This window comes from Pholis gunnellus (genome assembly GCF_910591455.1).
Source record: "Pholis gunnellus genome assembly, chromosome: 20".
NCBI classification, from domain to species: domain Eukaryota; kingdom Metazoa; phylum Chordata; class Actinopteri; order Perciformes; family Pholidae; genus Pholis; species Pholis gunnellus.
Window position 1 is genome coordinate 15,880,769 of NC_136547.1, and position 21,855 is coordinate 15,902,623.

Below are 21,855 nucleotides of genomic sequence, written 5' to 3' on the forward strand. Positions count from 1 at the left end.
AAGTCATGATTAGCTTAGTAGCCAGCAACACATTATTTCCTTAACAGTTCATCGAGCAGTGCTTTACTGCACCAATAATGTGTCCCAGACTGCCCAGCAAGGTCACGGCAAGGTAGAGGACGGCCATGGGACCTTTAATGATCTGGATCTGTCTAGGAGTTGTACATTTATCTGCCTTACGTCTCAGTAAACACTGGTGAGGCACTCGTAAAACACGTTCTACAATCTGCTGGACAATTTTGATGGAGAATTTATTGCATTGTTCATGAAGAAACAGACGTGATATGAGCACTGAGAAGCCATCGCCAAAGTTCAGAACAAACGTTTTACTGCAATAGGTTGCAATGAAATAGATGAGAGCAGCTACTGACGGTGGCTTTGTAAAACTGGAGCAAATCAGTTTAAAAGTAATTCCAGTGATTTGGCCTCGTACAGTTCAGGTTTCATTTGATACCATGATCAACTGATTTACAACCCTAAAAATTGATGGATGTATGGAATGTATAGAAAACTGTTATTGTCGCTGGAAGTTTTACACCACGCTTCTATGCTAAAACCCCAGTTCTCTGAGTTTTGACCGATATATCTCCTCTTAATCCTGCTATGGTATGCTGCATATAACGGCGACTGTGGCGAAGTGGATAGCAGGGTTCAATCAGAGGATTGGCGGTTCGATCCCTGGCTCAGGCTCCACTAGTTGCATGTTGATGTGTCCTGTATAGCTGAGCCTACGGTGTAGAATTGTGATAGAATCTGAATTGTAAGTCGCTTTGGATAAAAGCGTCTGCAAAAATGACTGTAATGTAATGTAACAGGCAAGCAACACGTCACAATCAATTATTATAATCACCTTCTTCTAGTTACTTATCGTGGTGAAATGATCTCTATTTGCAGGAAAAACTGACACAACTACATTGCCACATCCTCTTCTTAATCTTAGATAATTTGGCCCTGTATCACTGTTTGTTTTGGCATATCTGTAATGGTGAATAATATATGAATACTAATTAAAATACACATATCCATACATTCTGTGGTTTACCCCTTTAAAAGAGCACTGAAGGCTTGAGCTGCACAGCCAGTCAGGCAGAAAAAACAGCAGGAGCAAATGTTTCCCACTGGCTGCCACTTACCACTAATGTTAGAAAAATGATAAATGAGTCCCGGCATGGTGTTTGGAGTCGACGTGTTTGCGTGTGAATGTGTATGTGCTGCCCGTGTGTGTTTCCTTCCTGTAAAGTGTTGTGTCGCATGCCAACATTTCACAGTGTGAACAGATGTTAGCCAGTAATGCCCTGGGTTTCTGCACCACAATCAGGCAATTTTTTTAGGGTCCTCAGCTCTGACGAGGAGTCCGTGGAGATGCCTGAATCGCTTTATCGAGCGGAACACAACTATGGACACGCAGGCTCGCAGCGGCTGCCAAGAACACACAGAGACACGCAAACACAAACACAGCCCTCGCTCCAAGCATGTGCAATACAAACCAACAAACAGAGAGCATACAAAAACCCACACACCTGGAATAATAATACACACACAGGCACACACAAAACTACAGGGTACCAGGTAGCTTGTGCTCATAAGTTGGCTTTCACCCTGATAGACTTCTAACAGAGTAATGGACCCACTGCATATGGTGGCTGCAGCTTAAAGCCAACAGGAAACCTTTTAATAGAGAATATAGACTGTCATGAGAGGAGAAACATAACTTTAGAATGATGAGATGAGAGTAAGATTTTCAGAAAATGTCAAATAAATGCTATGTAGAATATTTAAAAGACCCCTAAGTGTTATCTGTTTGTAGCTGTCTACATTTTTCCTCCCAATCCAACTCCCTTGTTTGCCTTCCTTCATTTGTACCTTGTGCTTTATTATAACACCTATTCACTCAGAGCCAGCCACTGCACTCTATATTTAGCTGCTGCCTGTCACTGAGACCCTGATGAAGGGGAGGAAAATGAGTGGTGATGTTGGAGACCATGGGAAAGGTTAGCACTGTCTCTTTGAATAGCATCAGTCTTTCTCTGATCATTCCTAGTTATATTGCAGACACTAATATCTATACTTAGGCTTAGGAAAAAAAACAAAAAAAATCAGACCTTGTTGGAATCTGCATAAAGGATAGTGTCAATCAAAATGACGTAAAAAATAAAAGCATAAAAGGGAAGACAAATGCACATCACACGTTTTTAGTTGACACGCATTGACAAACTTGAGAGCACACAGGGATGGATGTGGACTCAGTGGCATATAGTGAGCTGTCAGCAGACAAAAGCTTAGCTAAGCCAATCCTCTATATCTGATGTGATAATCGTAAGATGATGCAACCATGAGACAGCAGACTTGACAGCAAACAGGCTATTGCTGCACAGGCAGATGAACAAGCAGAGATTCGCACAAGCATAAGGCAAATGCATCCAAACAGATGCACAAGTTCAGATAAAACCATGGTGAAGTGTTTCTCTCAATGACTTTTACTATATGCTGAGGACATGAAGACTTCAGATGATGCTGCCAGTAAGGAATAGAACACAAAATATTGTACATAACATGTAAGTGACAAGCCATATGTTGGGTTTAAGTGGAAGATAAAGCTCATCCAAGAGTTTAAATGCGCTGATAAACTATTTAAGTAAGTCCAGACAAGCAATCTGGAGGACTCCATCAAGACAGAATCTCACGTCTTTGCTTTCTCAGCTACATCATTAAAAAGTACTGACGGAGCTGTCCAACATCAAAAATAGTATATGTGAATTGGCTTGACATAGGGCTAATAAGGAAAACAAATCAGAGTTAAGAGGAAAAAGAGGAGTGGAAGATGAACTGAAACCTTTGAATAATCAATGCAAATACATACATATATGGAAGGCTGATTCAATCTGAATTGAACTTTTCAGTGTTATCTGTTTTATTTTGGAGCCAACTATTTTATCTAATAACAAATCCATCATAGTTTACATTTATTAACTTCAAATACTGTGGGAGACCAGTATTATAGTAAGTAAGAACAGTCTCACATGATAGTGAGGACTTGCCTAAGGATTACAATTAAATCGAATATAAGCCACAAATCGAATAAACAATATTGAGTTTAGTCACTGGTAAAATATTTCTAAGGGGATTTCACCAATATACTGTACATGTTAAACACTCAGTGACTTTGTCTTTGATGTTGGTTTGGTGCTGGTTATTTGTAAATGACTATCCTAGCAAATGAAATAATATAACTTCAACGCAAACACAGGAAGCAAACCTCTAAACTTTCAAAAAGTCTCATCTGAGACTCAGCTGGATCAAGTAGAATGAACTGGGAAGGTTCAAAAGTGCCTTTTCTTTCCAGCGTGCTCTGTTTCCTTGCTCCCCCCCACTCAGGGTTGTGTACTTATGAAATAAGCTGCCTGAGGGAGTCAGAGGAATGCTGAATTTGTATGAACCTGACTCTTTGACATCACAGCAAAATTCCTGCAAACAGAAAAACATACACGCGCACACACAAAACTCCGCAAAATAACTTTCTGACAAACTTTACTTTCAGTCAAGGAATTCTATTTACAGGCAGGCTAAGCCTGTATCAAGGAGAATGTGAAGGGACAGTGATTTAGTGAGAGGAGAGGGGCAGATACTGAACTCAAGGTTTGAGATGTTAGCATAAAATTCAAAATTAGCATGCTAGTCGCGTTCATCTCCTCTCCTTCATCCACCCTTCCCTCATCTTTGCTCCCTCTTTCATTAAGAGCTCTCTTTCCCCCATCTGAAAATACAATTTGGCAACAGAAAGGTCAGACTTATAAATGGGGGACATAATTAAGTATTTTGAAGGCTTTCAGGGCTGTGGCTAACATTGCTAATTAATGCTGTAATGTGATTAAAGGGGTTCCAGGAAGAGTAATACTCAGGCTTGACCCGAGTCTCCGTGGCAAAGCAAAGTCTCGAAGAAGACTTTTTGAAACCATGTACATGTGTGGGTGAAAGTGTGTGTTATCACAACTTTGCCAAAGTTGCTGAGGCTTGTGTCTATGTGTCTGTTATCTCGAGCCCACGGCAGCTATAATATTGTGTCAGTTCTGTATGTGAGAGTGTGAATGCTTATGCATTTGTGAACAGCGTTATCGTATTCTGGCGTTGTTATGTCATGCGTCTGTCCATAAAGTGTGTGTGTAAAAGCTCCCCACAAGTGTTATTTTGCCCCATGTAACACTGTCGACGTGTATTTGTACTTGAGTGTGAGTGCATTTATCCCTGTGTGTGATTCCGCCTGCAACCTCAGTGTTGTCCCAATCCATCCAGCTGATAAATGCACCCAACAGCAGGGGGAAGACTGTTCTTTTCCAGTAGCATCACTCCACAGACCAGAGGAAAAAACACCCAGGGTGTGTATGCTTCGGTGTGTGTGTGTGTGTGGGGGGGGGGTTACAGGCATTTAATGGTGCAGTCAGCGTTAGTGTCATGAATGAAGCAGAACCTATTCCATCAAACTCTAAGTTAAGTTTCCACTTGTGCATGGGCAGTCGGGGGTGCCAGTTAGAGCCACACTTGCATGTACACAATCTTGTGTATGTTAAAGGCAAACACAATATATCTTTTACCTGACAGTGTCTTCTATCTGACAGTGTTTAAGGACACACCCATGAAGACATGTCCTTTCCACACAATAATCAGCCAATCACCACAAACAAAAGATGTTGACATTGTGTGTTAATTCATAACCCCACCCCACCCCACCCCACCCCACCACACACACACACACAGAGAGAAGCAGGGCTTCCATGTTACCTGATGCTGCTCATGCTGCCCGCCTCTGATCCCAGCTTGCATCTCTCCAGCTGGGTGGCGACAATCTGACGCTCAGCCTCAAGTTCCCTGGTCAGGCGTTCAAACTGAAGCTCCTGAAGAGATAGAGGAAGACAAAGTGTGCGTTAGACAGAGCAATACAGGGAGTAACAGAGGAAGCTGAGGTTCTGCTGGGGAGCTACTAGGTGTGAAAGTTTGGAACTGGTGCTAAAGGGCCTTCTGCCAGGAAATTGAGACACTGTCATTGCTTAATACTGTCTTTCTTTAACCTCTGATGCAAGTACTCCTATCTTTACTTCAGAGACATCAAAACAAAAACAAAAAAACTTATATATCCCATTTGCTTGGTCATTGATGGAAGCAGTGGGGTGTTACAACTATTAAAAGCTCAATATCCTTTTTCAATGTATGATAAGTAACCTTTGAAAGCCACCCAACAGCCCTGGAAAAGTATTTCAATGTGAATCACAAGTTGCTTTGGGAGTGCAACCTGCTCGTCTTGGGAGAAGTGAAGTATTGTCAGCCGCAGATCACGGAAACAGCTTAGGGCTGGATGACAGCTATGTGACAGCTAAAAATGAAGTGTGATCATTAACATGAACGTGATTGACAGCTGAGAAAAGGAGTGAGGCAGAGTGACTGGTTGAAAGTGTTCTAAATGTGTGAGCCAAAAAGTCTTTTAATCCCATCCGCTGTGAAGTGCAGGAGGGTTGTCAATTGGCATTCCACCTGAAACTGGGTTAAAAGCTGTACATCTGTCTAAAGAAGATTTTTGTGGAATTCCTGCATGAGATGTGTTTCTTATTTCCATAGGAGTTGTTTTCTAGTATTTGCCTTTACATACTTATTCACTATATAATATATAAATATTTTGTGAAAGCACCAATAGTCAACCCAAAATTATCGTTGCAATAACGATATCGATGTATTTGGTCAAGAAATATTGTGATACTATACAGTTAATCCTAACTGTATAGTGAGAGGAAAGAATATTACAAACATCAGATCACTGCAATACAACTCAACAACATGCATCCAATGCAAATTACTTTGCAATGCAAATAATGGAATTCAACTCTTTACATCACAATGGTTGGCATTAAGGAGTTTCAAAGTCCATTCTCATGGTTTTAGAAACTGTGGTGCCCAATGAAGACACTTGTTGGGTTGTTAGTTTTCTTTCGTCTGTCTGTCACTGTTGGGCACTGCTAGCTTAAGGCTTCATGGATGGAAGATTACCCCTGAATGCATTACCCAACCCTTTTTTGTGTGTTGCCGATGCATTAGCTATTTAAGTGGCTTACTGACAGTTCCATATCAGTCATCTAGCTATGAGCCAGACAGATGAGATTTCAAACCAGCATTCACTGTGTGTAAGTACGTGCACGCACATGTGCGTGCGTGTTGCATTCAAGTTAATCACAGCCACATGGAAGCAGATCAATAGTGCAGTAAACTCCACCCCACTGAAGATATTGTGCATGTCCGACCGAGTGCATGCGTGTATGTGGGACCCTGCGAGCGAGAGAGAGAGAGAGAGAGAGAGAGAGCGAGAGAGAGAGAGAGAGAGAGAGAGAGACTGTGAGAGCGAGATGTAGAGAAAGTGTATGCTGGTTTGATTGGTTTTCTCAAAGCCATTTGAAGCTCTGAATGTGTTGATCCCCAGTCGCTATCTCGAGTCTCTAACCTCAATCCCCTCTCCTCCCCAACACTACAGAGCACAATGCGATTCATCTCCCTCTCTCTGCCTCACCCCTTTTTCACGCACGCTTACAGCAACCACTTACTCATATGCACACCCGTTCTTTCCCTGGTTTTACACAATTTTAGGTCCATGCTTTCTCCTTCTTCTCTCTTCCTCATACACACACACACACACACACATGTGGGTGCCAGCCCCTGACACATACATATGTAGTACTAGCAGTAGTTTATTGATCTCATGGTAGGAAATTCCTTTACCACAAACGGTAAGGTATATGACATTGTGCAAGTTCACATAGAAATTGTTAATGAGTAAATCGTCACAATGGCACCTTCTTCCCATTCCTCTCTTATCTTCTCTCCATTCACCCAACCTCTCCTTGCTTTCCGCCATTCATTGTTCTACCGAACCTCCTCTCTTAGATTTTTTTCTTGCTCTACCTGCGACGAGATAAACCTCATACAGGTGAACAACAAAGTGGCGGGCTCAGCCACCCCTAAGATTTTCAAAGCACAGTGACTCTGGGAATTTGAGCAGGGTCTATTAAACCCCCTGGACCCGTAATTCTAAATTACAGCTTTGTTTGCCTCGCTTCAAAGCCCCGCTCCGCTCCCCACAGCAGACTACTTTGTCACCTTGTTTGCCACTGCTGCAACTGTTTTGAATCCTCAAGGTGTAAATGAAAATCCCTGCACCTAAAGAAGCATTATGCTAATTGATGATATGTAATACCTCAACTGTACAGTATCGTAAATGCCTTCTACGGTAATGCTTGAATGCAAAAACATATGGGAAACCTGTTAGGCTAGTTCTTGCATTTGGGTAAAATGCGTTCAAATATGCATAACCTTTTTTGTCACATTGTATTCATTCAAATCTTCTGCCTAAGGAAGAAGTGTGCAGTTCGACAAATGATGACTTTCAAAAGCACATTCCTGAATTGGCATAGTGTCTGTATGAGTGAGTTTAACTGTCCAATTGCACGCAGATGTGCATTCTGACTATAGCTCAAACTACAAGACAGCAAAGAACACATTTGAAGCCATCCTACTTAATGCAGGAATTAACAGAGGATGCTTCAATTAGTAGTTTAGAATGTATGTGATCTAGAGACCTACACCTCTCTCTTCATATTGCAAGTATGACTGTACATCGCTGTGTTGTGAACAGCCGTAAATTCTGATAAATAGCTGCTGCAATACCACAACAGTCAGCAACACTTGTTTCAATTTTGATGCTGTCATAATTACTACACTTAATGTTGTGTTTGAGAATAACTTATTTTGTTGAATTAGGCTTTTCCCAGAGCACACATCTGCCAGCTCCATAACATTTGACTCAGTAAAAGCTTACTCACTCGCCAGAGTGAGTAAATTCAAACTGACACAAACATAAAATCTACAGATGGAAAGTAAATTACTACGTACTGCCGATGTAAGGAAATATTCGAACAACATCCTGAGTTGAGTCCTTGTTTCAAGGTACTGACATAATGTAAATGTAACTGGAATGAAAAAAGAAGGTGTGAATTATGGGAAATATTAAAAGACAGAAAGGTGTATCGTATAACTTCACGCGCCACACAGCTGCCAAAAGCATTTTCTTGTCCTGCTAAAAGGAAGACAACAAAGCTGTATCTTTGCTGGAGACAACCACACTTTCAAATGTTACCTGAATGTCATCTCACCATAGTCCAACAATGCTGATGCTGCAGCACGATATAAACTTAACAATGTGATCCCACCAACGCTCAAATCGAGGGATAGGATTTGTCATAGTAACTGTTTTGATCACTCTGCGTGTGTGTTTTATGAAAAAGCCTGCTGTCCTGCCGATTCCACAAGTTGTAACCTAATTGCTAAAAAAAATAGTTTTGTGTTTAGTAGTATATTTTACCTGGATATGTGCATGGACCACAGCTCAATAATCCGAAACCGAGGAGATGGGATGAGTTTCAGCTGTTGCTCCTTTTGCTTTGTCTGTGTGGGATTCCACTAAGTCGTGCATGTGTCGTGCGCGTGTGTCACCGCCTCCCTCTCATGAATGAATAGGAGGCAGGAGGCAGAAAGCAGCGCCCACAGAGGTCTCTATGGCAACTGTAGAACCACATCCACCCCCCCACCCTCCCGGCGTTATGAATTAGGACCTGACTCCTCTCACACACAGCCCCTGCCCGTTCACATACCTGCACACAGAGGTGTCTGCGTATGTATTTGAGTCTGTCTCCTACAAAAAGCAGACCAAAACCTGAACGGAAGTGACCAGTCTCCTCAAGTTTCCTAGTGATCAGTATTTAGTTGACTGCCATCCCGGCATTTATTTCATTCGGCAATGTAGGCTTATTAGACGCCTGCACAGCCAGAAAATACAATGTTACAGCTCTGTGCGCTTCAACTCCTGCTTTCTGTATTACATCCGACACACAGCTGCTTTTGAAATTGAAACTGGAGGAAAGATTGGAGGAAATAAGACAGTATAAAAGTCAATCCCGCATGCATGTACAGTATAAAATATATTGTATGCGGACTTATTGTACATGCGACAAAATGCAGGATAACATAGCAGTGGCCCATGTATTAGAGCTTTAAATGGGATAAATGGCAGCCGTAGTTCTCTTTCCGTTTAAGCAAAATTCCCCACTTGCCACCATAAAGACACTGTGTGCTGTCTGCGCGTGATTGTCTGTGTGTGTCTAGAGATAAGGCCCAATCATTATAAAGTGGCCTATGGGCAGCTATTAACAGTGCTGTTTTTGGATGGGAGACAAAAGGCTATCAAATAGAGCTATGACCTTCTAGTTGAGAAGTAACTCTCTTTCGCTCCTTCATTCTTTCCCTCCCCTCCCTCAATCAGCAAAGAGGAATGAAAACAACGGAGATGAGATGAGTGGGAAAGGAGAGTGTGAATGGGAGCTGGTAAAAAGGTCACCCTCCTCTCCTCCGTCACTCCCATGAATATTAAAATTCCCCACATGGTAGCAATCACCCCCGTTCCTCCTTTCTAAACCTGCAGCTGTGGTTCATGTAGCCTAGGTATGGTTCAAATTTAGCTGAGATTCATTTCTGGCCCCCTCCCTCCCCCTTCTGCCCGTCTCGTCTGTCACTTTAATGAGTGTGAAAAGTCAACCGCGAGTCAGGGGAGGAGCAGCAGCAGGAGGGGGGGACAAGAACCGGAGGGCAGAAAAAACGGAGTAGAGGGAGAAAGCAAGGAAGAAAGACAGGAGACTGAGACGTCGCTGTTGATGACAGTCACATGAGAGGGTGGCCGAGGGAGGGACACCTGATCCACTCCCTCTGCGTGTGCATATGTGTGCGCAAGAAAGAGAGAACAAGAAAAAAAAGAAAGGAAACAGACGACCAGAATGGCCTGATCCTGTTTGTGACTCCTTTCTTTCTCAAACAATGTGGGTATTGTATGTCTGCGACTGCACTGGTTTACTGTTACTTGCTATGAGGCATGCGTGCTTATGTTCCTGTGCTTCTATCTTCGGGAGAACAAACTGTGAGTGAAGGCCAACTTTTTATTAATTAAAACTTGAATAGTATTTTCGTAGGTTTGCCCATCAGTTCTATTTGTTACGATCACGCTGTACTCGGTGAAGTGATTGCTGAGATTTGGGAAAAAAGGATGTAAACCAATTGAAAACAGTTTAGCCATATTATTTACCACTTTATGTTGAGACGAAAGTGAAGCCAAGAGGACGGCCGAAAGGAGTTACAGGCCGTCACAGGCTAAACTAGTCACACTAGTCACTCGACAGTCCACTTTGATCCAAGTTGTGACAAAATAAGAGCCGATTTCAGATTATGCGTTTGGTAAATTAACAGGAATATAAGGAAAGAAAGTACAGTCAGTGGGGGGTCCTCATATAGAGAGAAGAACAGGAACATGTGTATGTGTGTTTGCGTGCAAGTGCGCCTGCAATGGTTGTGCATCACTGTTCATGCGTGTGCATGTGTGTGTAGGTGTGTACACAGGTGCTCTAGCCATCTGGCAAATGGTGATACTAGACAAAGAACTATTACACAGCTCGTTCTGGCTTCATTCTGCATCAACCTAGCTCATTAACACATATCGTTTTCAATAACACATGATTCATTATTGTGGTACACCAGGGATACTAGTCCTTCCTTTTGCTGCGACGACTGGCCTTTTCTGTACAAGCGACCTTCTAATGAAATTGAATTCACATTAGCAGCAATACCTGATGGGTGTTCTTTGGTGTGATTATGGGTATGGCAGTAATGCAATGTACAGCAGCACACCAGGCCTACTGATGTTAACAGTAAGGGATGATGGTGCATAAGCAACACAAATACACACAAACAACACGCGCACACACGAGTACGACTACAACTACCATCAATACCAATTACAATAATAATGACAATAAAAGAGCCCATTATTTGGAAAATGAATGCAATTTTGTCATTGAACTCACAACATGAAACTGTCCTAGAACAACTACAGGCAAGCCCAAACCAAGAATGCATTAAGACACTGCTCTCAGGGTCTCATTCATCCTGGTCGGATAACTCACAGATGAGGGTGTGAAATAACCCAAATAAGAAAAGATTAAAGTTGAATTCTGTAGGATGTTTCCAGTAATGTTGAACTTGGTTCAAAGTAAACAGAAAAAAGAGGAGGTTGAGGAACTGAAAGCAGACAGTTAAAGTGTTTAGGCTGCAATAGTGTTGTTTACTTATACTGCAAATAAATATTTAACTCTATTTGCCTTAATGATTTGACATGATGTTTCAAAACAGCCGAACCATAAAGTATTCATACCTAAATAACAAACATGTAATTTATCAGTTCACTTAAAAATAACTCATGTTAGCGTTCTTACTCATGGCAATACATTAAATCTGACATTTAAGGTTCTCTTTACGGGACTCAGATCACCAATAAAAGCAGCAAACAACTATTTGCAATGAAGAGATATAGTGGAGTCATTTCTACTCCAAGAACTCCAAGAATCGGTTTACTGTAATTTTCACAGTGAACTTCTTTGGCAATGAGAGAAAATGTCTCACAAAGACGATGGTAAGACAAGACTGATATAAAGACAGCTACACTAAAGCTGCTCCACTGGCAAGTATTACTTTATGGATAAAGCGACATTACCCAAGTAAGAGTGTCGAAATGGCAGTAATACAAAGAAGAAAAGTGCTTTTCAAAGTCACAGCTGAAACACTCTTTAGACACCTCTCAAGTAGTTTTGTAGTCAATACAGTGGCTTTGGGCTTTGTGTGCTGTTAAGGTCTGGGTTCTCTGGTTTCTCTTTGTGGAGCACGGAGTGGATGATGCATACAAATACTGACTTGGCCCAAATCATAGAGGAAATCCCTGTCAAGTCCGTTTTGGGCCTGATTTTGGCCTAATTGAATTGCGGGGGTTGTTAGAAAAACAGCCTTAGAAGAACACATTTGACTGTACATGGAGCTATGTAAAGAGATCTTTTGTCGGGGATGGATGACGATCCTTCTTTCATAACGGATGCTCATTTGAATTCTGTCTGTTTTTTCTAAGAAGGCAGCTGACAGGAGGTTTTGGCAAAATAGATTGTTTCAGCCTCTCCCTTTCCATTAGTAACATAAGGTATTTTTGAATATTTATTTCATTGTTCCTGAGTTCAAATCATGTTTTAAATGGGTTACATCTAACGTATGAGTAATAAGAAAAAAAATAGGACGTCACTATTAATCTAATTAAAGTGTTGTAAAATGGTGATTCATTCACTCTCAAAGGAGAACTTGTAACCTTTGCTCAAAGTGGTGTAGAAGACTTCATAACCACCTTGGATGTTTTGCTCTGAGTTTGGAGTATTTTTGTTTCTACTCAAACTTTCAGTGTGAGTCCTAGTCCTGCTTCTGAGTTGTTTGATAAATATGAGCCCAGGATTAAAATATCTCTGGTCCACCCAAAAGAGGAACTCAGGAAAACAGCTTCAAAGACGGGACAAATCAAAGAGCCCCATCACTAAACAGTTGAAAATAAGGCATTCACGAGGCTGGGTCCAGGCTAACGGTTTGTCAAGAGATGAAAAACACTGAACATATTTAACCTATTTTTATAGATAAAACCTCTAAACTACTTGTGTACCACTAGTGACAACCAGAAGAATCAGCTGTATCTGTTTGGATTTGGGATTCTAATGCTCCTTTAAAAAAAACTGCACAGACCTGAAATGTATGACTGCCAACAGCTGTGCCATAACAGTTTTATATGCATTATAAATATTCAACACACAAACACAGCACTACTCTGACAGATCTCTCCTCGTTAAATTATTTAAGGGCTCAGTGGGCAAAAATGAAATCATCTCACTCTTAGTCTCCAATTTCACTCTCTCCCTCACGCTGTCACTCTTTCGCAATCTCTCCTCCTCGTTCCAGGACGTCTGTCTCTTTTTCTTTGTGTTTGTGAGTTTGGGCCTGTGTGCTGTAAATAGAAATCCCTGAGCAGAGAAAAATGTTTTAGGGGGATTTTAAACAGAAGGGGATGTCGGCCTGGTTAATGCATACATGCAGAAACACACACACGGAGATCTCTGTGCTAATTATGGCCATAGCATAGCTTTGGTCTGTCAGAGTTACGTAAGACTAGAACAAAATGAGAGGGAACACTGAAAATGAGGCAACGTTTGGAGATGGAATGATGGGCAAAAAAAGACGACCCATTCTTCCTCCTGAGCCAACGCGCCCCCTATTTGATTAGCATATGATGTCACTAGTGGTGAGGCTGTAGAATGCATCCAATTGAATACACCTCTGCTCACCCCTCCCTTTCCAAGAATGTTGGAGAACTGCAGTGGCCTTCAGGTAACGTAAAAGGCTCTCTCAGGGTCAGTGTTCGGTTCGTCGGTTCTGAGTCACTGTAGAAACATGGCGGTGCAACATGGCGGACTCCGCGAAGAGGACCCGCTCCCCATGTACATATGAAGGGCTCATTCTAAGTTAGCAAAAACACAATGATTCCTAGTGTCATGTGCACTATATACACTAATGACAACATAGTTATGAATAGTATATTATATTTCTGCAAGTAAATCCCATTGAACACTGGTCCATTAATGCTCATGTGCAAAACAAAGTCTCCTCGTTGCTGACCTTCAAAGACTGTTTCACACTGCAACATTAAATCTGTTTTTGCATTGTCTTAACTTGAGTGCACCTGTTGTTCTCTGGCCTTTTTAAAAGTCTGGTCCTTGTGCCATGCTGTTTTGCAAACACAGATAGAAATGGTCATTGTCAAAACTCTGTAGGAGCGCAATCTAATTGGCAGTCCCCTGAAAAATCGCCTTAGCAGCGGCCTTTGTTAATGTCATTTGGTTAAGCCTATTTCGCCGAGCTCTTGAATGCCTTTGTGTGTGCATTGGTGTGTGTTTGATTGAATGTCGGTGAAGTGCTACAGTGATTAACTCCTTCATGATTAACTGTCAAGAGTAACAAATTTAGTTTTTACAAGTGGAGTGCAAACTAATGTCTCTGAATACTGTGAAACGGTTCTACTGTATTCAACTTGTGATGAATTGTCTAATTAGTGTACATTATATAAGCAAGGCAATTCACTATACTGTTCCCATTGTAAATACTCTCATCCTTTGTATTTCCCTTTTCTCTCTTGTAAATGGCCAGTTCAATAATGCTCTGGTGGTACGGTATGTAATATTAAATAATATCTTAATTTACAGAGAAGTTCGGTTCTATAGCGTTCCTTGGCTGCTACCAACAGAACCATTTCTACTAAGGAGCCTCCCTTCTGTTGGTGTCAGATTGATGGGGTGGTAATAATACATTGATTAAAAAAAAATGAAGAAACCGCTTCTTTCATTTCCGTGACATTTATTGAGACCACATTTATTCTTAGACGAAATAAATGTCACCAGTGTGAGAAGCACAAAATGTGTTCCATGTTTGTTTGTTTTTTCATTAGTTAGGCTATCACTATCTGACAGCCTGATGTACTGTGTGTGCAACTTGAGGAAAAAGATCAATGGTTTTAAGAGATCAGTTGTTTTTTTTCTTTATTTTTTACTTTCAGTATCTTCTTTCCCAGTTCAAGCCAGGAAAAGACTATGAAACGTCTGGCCCTGGACCCTGCTGTATTATAATGACCACACAACTTTTTAAACTCTGAAACCTTTGACAAAGAGTAGGCTGGTTACGAAGCTGATCTCCCTTCATATTAAAAACAAACGTTACTTTGCAAACACTTCTTGATCGAGGCCATATTTCAAAATGAATGCAATTGTTAATTCCCACAGATACTAAAGTCTAATTAATTAAGTGATACATGTACGAGTTGATCTCATATCATCCAATCCAAGTTTTCTTTCCTTATTTAATTATTATGTAAATCCTGGGATGAATCCATCAGTTGGTTTTAGTTTGTAGTCAATTATCAAGTCATTTGGCAACAAAATCCAGATCCATCAATAAGGGTCTTGGTTTAAAATAAGATAATGTCCAATTAGTTAACTTCGTTATATATATATAGATATTAATGTCAATTGAATTAATATGTAAGGGTATATCGCAAAAGTCATATAAATGCACAGTTTTTAAATGATTGTATTTTACATATGGACAACAGAAAGGATAGTTGAAAAGGATTAACGTCAAGACAGCGTGGAGGCTAGCGAGTCTGGAATATAGCCCAGAGGTTGTCAGTTTTAATTCTTAGACTGGTTTAGAAAAATTCATCAAATCACTTCTCCATCTTTTAATCTGGCCTAACTAGGTCTAAAGCATTTGATAAGCCACCGTGTGTGTGTGTGTATGTGTCTGTGAGTGTTCTCATGCACATGCGTGCAAAGGTCCCATGCACGTGTAAGTGTTGGCTGTTGGCTCCATGACAGCGTAGAAGACAGCATGATTGGGTTCACACTCAGTGAGTATGGGTTCGGGCACAGACAAAATGTCACTTGGAAAATGTCACTGCCTAAATGCCATTGCAGCTCTGTGTGGCCTGTGTGTGTGTGTGTGTGTGTGTGTGTGTGTGTGTGTGTGTGTGCGTGCGTGTGTCTTTGTTTGGGTGGGTGCAGGTGTATACAAGCTCTATACAAACTTGTCCAGTTGGCAGCATCTCCTTGTCCGACAATGTAGCGATGTACGAATGGTTAAGTGTTTTCCAAATTCGCTGATGAATCTGCAGTGTTGTGGATATTGTGGATATTGGCAGACACAACATCTGGCTTCAATTGACATCTCGTTGAGCTCATGTACTGCACATTTTGGCATACATTTTAAATAAATACCCAGAAATGCTTGTTAATTTGATGTCCAGCTTTTATGTAAGCGTTTCAATATGAGAATTGTGTCGCAGGCTGCAGAACATGTTATTTGGAACATGTTGAGTTAGAAAAAACAACATACTACTAATTATAAGTATATACTCAAAGTATTTTAGAACGTAAAATATATATATTCCATTTGACATTCAAGAGACACCATTTATTCAGGTGTTGTGGCCTGAAGATAAATGGCTTGTAACCAGCAGGCTGCAATTTTGAATTTCTCAGACCAGCTGGGAAATTCTGGGCAAGTAAAGTGAATGTGTAAACACTGTGCCTTCTCTAAAACACTTACTGGCAGTGTGCCCTTGAGCAGGGCACTCTCTGTACTGCCTCCAGTGAAGCAGCTCAGTGATATAAAGTATAGCATTAGATTGTGGCTGTTTTGGGCAGCTGCCAGGTGAGACTCAGTGCAAGTGCATGAATATGAAGTAGGGGGTGATGCTGTAAAAAAGCAAGCGTGCTCAGCAAAACCTTTCCATGAACAAATGGATTTAAGAAAAACAAACACACAAAATTATTCACCCAGCAAGTGTCTTCCCTGCATTCTTTGTCAGCTCTTTCCCCTCCTGTCCTCTATCTCGACCACATGATGTGACAGGGGACTCCAGAGAGGCCCCAAAGGTCATCCATCCGCTGGCAATCACAAACACTTGTTTTGATAGATTAGCCCGTGCAAGCACACGCAAACCCTTGCACAGATCCGGGCCGACATGTGCAGACACATACACAAGGGCCTGCTCAAACGATGCACATAAGATTGGTTTAAAAGGAAGGAGAGCCGATGTCCAGCTGAAATTATAAAAGCAACAAAGTGTTCAGCTTAACTCTGAGCAAAGACAAAGTAGTCAAGACAAGTAGTGTATAAATGCCTGCTGATCAGCCTCGTTTCCGAAACTACATTGTGAGTTCCATTTCAAGGGAAATGTATTTAGTCGTGGATTATTTTGGCTTTTGACGTAGCACAAATAAGTCTCGAGTGAGTCAGCCAACGTCCGCACAGGGAGGGCGTCAGTGGGGTGGATGGGTTAAAAAACACAAGGCTTTCACCCAGGACCCTGTCGGTGTCCCAGTGTGAACAAACTACTTGTGTTGCCTAAACATGACCATGTAGTATTTTTGTAGCCAAAACTTAACTTCAATTTCGTAGTAATTTTAAATGAGAAAATATGTATCCCTAGAAACGTACTTGAGAGTTTAATTGAATGGAAACATTATTCTGTAGGAGACAAGGTTGTGCTGACAGGCAACGTTTCATACATTAATGCAGCTACAGCCAATAAGCCCGAAGGCTAATACATTAATTTGTACAAAAGACAGCAGTTGACCACTTTATTATTTAATAGAAGATACAAGGTACAGTCAATGATGAGCCTTTTATGAGCACAATAATGGAACAAAGGGACATGTGGGACATGTGTCCTTTTACACTGTCCTCTTAAAATGGTAGCGATGAAGAGTAAGCGCAGTTAGCGCACACACATCCACACACAAACACACAGGGAACGAGTGCAAGCGCCACCACTGGAACAGTGCGTCAACGCTACACCCACTGTAGTTTTGTTCGTGTTGAAAAGGAGAGAAAGGGAAGCAGGTCGCTGGCTACTGAACCGTTGATAGAGGCTGCAAGTGGGTTTAGGTCTGTGTAATCCCATGTGTACTGTACAATAGAATGCCGTCTGTGTGTGTGTTCCTCAGTCTGGCTAAATTGTCTGTTTGTCTGTGCAATTGAAAGTATATACAGTACGTTTTTCCTCTGCCGTGGAGAGTGGGTATGAGTACAGCGCCTGTGTGTGTGTGCGCAGGTACGCATCAGCATTTGAGTATGCGTGACTGTGCGTATGACAGATACAGTATGTAATTCCTTAAGCCTAAACCAGAGCGACAAGCATGACAATGATCAAATCGCAGACAGGCCCTTCGGCACAGTTTTCTATGATGGGCAAAGGGCTTAACGAGCGTCTCTGCCAGCTCCTTTCTTTGGAGTTCATTCACAGCGTTAAAATAAAGCATTCTCATTTCCTGCAAATCAGAGGTGTGTGGCCCATTGAATGCTGAGTGAATCGACACGGACACAATGAAACCTAGCATGTTGCGGGGTTAAAAGCGTATACTAACTTGTGCGAGTGAGAGAGAGAGAGAGAGAGAGAGAGAGAGAGAGAGAGAGAGAGAGATCCAGTCAGTAATTGCCGTAAACTGGTGAAATTATTCTTCATACTTTGCTGAACCCTCACCGCTTCCTCCTCCCCCTCTCCACTTCATGTGTAGGTAACTGCAAGTGCTTGTGATCGTCATAGGGAAATGTCAAGTGCTCCTTTTCATTTGGAAGATAGCGGCCTTGTGAGGAGCGCTTTCTGTGTTGACAAAAATGTCACTTCTATCAAGCTTTAATCCTCCCGGGGCTCCACTTGACCGGTCATCTCATTACCTTTATAACGCCGAAGATGCCAGGGAGCCAATTCATATCGTCTTGGCTTTCGCTATTTTTGTTTCATCTTTTAAACACAACATTTAAGAATAACGACTTGATGTCATTGCATTCAAAGCTGTTCTAAAATATGTGATAAATGTACTGCAACAGCGTCATACAGTAATTAGTTGACATGCTCTATTTGTTATTGAGAACAAGGCAATTGTGTGGACTATTAGCCTCCATGTATATTTTATAAAAGTGTGTGCAGGCAATGGAATGTCAACCATTGTCATTCATGTTCTAATAGTGTTTATATGAGTAACCTATTCAATTTGAACCTCACAGTGTTTCCTTGGCACAGTCACAATATCAGTTCTACCATGAAATGTGAGAGTTTTATAAAACTGAATGGGAAATCAGATTAACCGCTTGTTTTCAGTGAATGGTAAGCTTTGATGATTCACCGCTCTGAGAGGCGTTATTTTTCTGCCGGGACGCAGCGCTGAGCAAACTGCCATTTGCCACCACGTGAGAAGGCTCCCATAAATCTGCCGCTGCCCCTCATCTCTAAATCAAACAAATTAAATACATCAAGAGATTTATTGTTGCTTTTAAACTACTCGGATGAGCTTAATAGCAGGCAGTGACGGGCGTGTTTGGGGCCTTGAGATACCCTGAGTGGGTGGGAGAAACTATACTACCGCCTGACTCCTACTTTTGAAGATGATGCTGTGATCTCTGTAAGAAAAGGCTTGATGAATTCGTCATAACAATAAACTAATTCATTGCTAAGATGTAAATCATTGTTCATGTAAGTAGACTTGCGTTGCAACTGCATTGGTGGATTCAGCCATAATGCTGCTTAACGGCAGCTGCTGACAATGAGTAAGTTCTCTGCAGAGGTGGACTCAGTGTGCTACCTCTCCACACAGTCGTGAACAACTGGCACGTGTGTGTGTGTGTGTGAGCATGCCAGTATCCGTATGCACCAAGTGCCAAGTGCAGAAAATACTTTAATATTATCAGTAGATTCTGAGCGGCAGTTTGACTCCTTATTGAATTAGTAATTTATGTTGCTCCTGCTAAATATATCACTGTGATAGAACCCTTAAAAAGAATTTCCACACCAAATCATTTGCAAAAATGCCTCCTGCTTTCCTGTAGAGCTCAGAATCGCTGTCCATGGTGCTGATCCTGGCACCGCAAGGAATGCACACATGTAAGAAAGCAGTGAATTCTGTATTTGACACACTGAGTGTAATGCTGTGTCTGGGCAGTGGGCACCACTTGATTATTTTAGTTTCATCTTAGTCATCTCTGAAGATGTAGCACCCTAACTGATCATCCCCTGTAAGACCAAAAGTAACTAACGCATAGTGTGTGTGTGTGTGTGTGTGTGTGTGTGTGTGTGAGAAAAGGGAAAATAAGGTAAGATATTAATAAAAAAGGTGAGAGATCAATAAATATGATAAACCAGGATCACTTCTTGCTAGACCTGGCTGTAGGCAGGATATTTGTTGGTGTTAAAATGTCTTTAACACACCTTGTGCTGAAAGTATCAACTTACATGTTGTCCCATCTCTACGCGGAGACGTGTTGTGTTACAACGTGTCCTTCTCAGGATTGCTAAATTGCTTTAACAGGTATGATCACGGTGTGGGCAAAGTGTGCACTGCGTATACCTCGAGGTACGCAGTAATTCCTGTTTTTTAGGACTTCTATTTCTCCCATTTGCTCCTCTTTTGATGTGAACACTGTGATCGAGGTGGATCAGAGACGACACTGAAAATGGGAGGTTGACAAACGACCGCGCTCAGATGAACACACGGACCAAAAAAACGGCGCAGAACCGCAGAAAAAAAGCCTTCGGCTCTACACACACATTCAGAAAAACATGTATAACAACGCAAAGCAGCGGTTAGATGAAACAAACCAGAGCACACTCACATGGAATGCATTGCTCTCCCTAAGTATCAGTAGCATAGATAGTAATCACCCAAACATATTCACACACACAGAGACACGCCTCCCTATATGGTACATTTGTTGACTACATCTCTGGCCTTTGAGCGTGTCTTCTCATTTGTGGGTTGTGTACACAAACAGATGTAATCTCTGAAGGCAAACAGAGAGCTGGCGACTGCACCACTAATTGGCAGCAGAGAGGCTGTCACTGAGTGGAAGACGAACACTGTAGCCATGTCATCTCATTAGAAAGAGAAGGGGGGGGGGGGTCTGAATGCAAATTAGTGGCACACAAACAATCACAAATGCGTAAATACATGCACATATATGCATAGAAGTCCTGCATTTAAATGTATAATTAGTCAATGAGTCATTTGCATGTTTGAGTCAATCAAAGAGTGAAACATTGCAACCACTGCTGGCATGTGCTCTTTATCCTCCATACCATCTCTAAACCAAATACATTCACAATAGCAAAAAAAAAACAACATTGTTATCTCTCAGATTTCTCTTCAATTTGCTTTTCTGATAAAAAAGAAATCCCCCTTGATCACTTCTGCACCTGCAAGTTGGTCTAGTAAAGAAAAACATGTACCCACGGGAGTGAATGAATACAGTAGTAGTTTTAAAAAGAAATTAGAGACCGGTAACCAGATTTTCACTGTGTTGGATGCAGAGATTCATATCAGATCAACTCTTATATTGCTCGCTCTAGGCAGGATATGTGGAAAAGTCTTTGTGGGCTCAATATCTCTCAGAGGATTTATGAATCAAATCCATGAGTCAACACAGGTGGCAAACTAGGCAGCGAATTGCCTACTGTCATGTCTCCAAGGAAATAAAGAAACATTTTAAATTGCATTCACCCGATGACAGTCCCATCATCATCAACACAAAAAGCTAAAAGATATTTGCTGTAGTTTGGTGTCTGGTTGAAACGATTTGTTTTGGATGTGGCCATTCATGTGAGTCAAAAATGGGGTTTCCAAGTTGTAGCATGAATGAAAGCAATATATGCATTTAGAGTCATTCCCACCTATTCAACACGTCCTCTTATTGTCTATTTCACTGTCCCTTTGTATTATATGTTATTATCTTGTCTTGTATTGGTACAGTGTATAAATTTTATGTACTCTTTATTGTACTTGGTGATTTCATTTTAATTTTGATCAAGGATGTAGAACAAAGTGCACAACGAGGGCAAAGTTTACACGGACCACAGGATATTCAGACTAGATCTCCATCATTAAATAAATCCAAGTTACACTGATTGAACTAATACAAAATATTGGTTTGATTTTGTGCGAAAGCCGACCACCACAGAACCCATAATGTCTCCACATTAATGTGCATTTTGCTTTTCAAAAGGTAAAGATAATCTCACACTTTAAAATTAAAGAGGTGGATGAATTTATCTGGGTTTACCTTCCAGAGCTTCAAATCCCTAATACTTAAGATTAAAAATACAACTTCAACTAATCTTTCTGCAGGTTTTATCTTATGTCTGCATTGAAGCAACTTGGTGAATCTGGATTACACTCTCAAAGATTCCTGTAAAGCAGAGAGCTTTATCTATTCAGTATGTAGTGAGCGCCCAACATCCTCTATCCTGGCCGCTTATATGTACATATATGAAATGGTACTCATGGACACGTTTGTGAATGTATTCATGTGTATCCT

General features: G+C 41.3%; 1 protein-coding gene across 1 annotated transcript in view; it reads right to left on the reverse strand.

Moving 5' to 3' along the window:
- Positions 1-21,855, reverse strand: part of ctnnd2a (catenin (cadherin-associated protein), delta 2a) — a gene marked incomplete at its 3' end in the record, with an annotated part of 228,686 nt that overhangs the window by 143,054 nt on the left and 63,777 nt on the right. Inside the window, exon 5 of the mRNA XM_079181443.1 lies at positions 4,777-4,889. Within this exon, the coding sequence (XP_079037569.1) occupies positions 4,777-4,889 (113 nt within the window). The remainder of the gene's footprint in view (positions 1-4,776; positions 4,890-21,855) is intronic.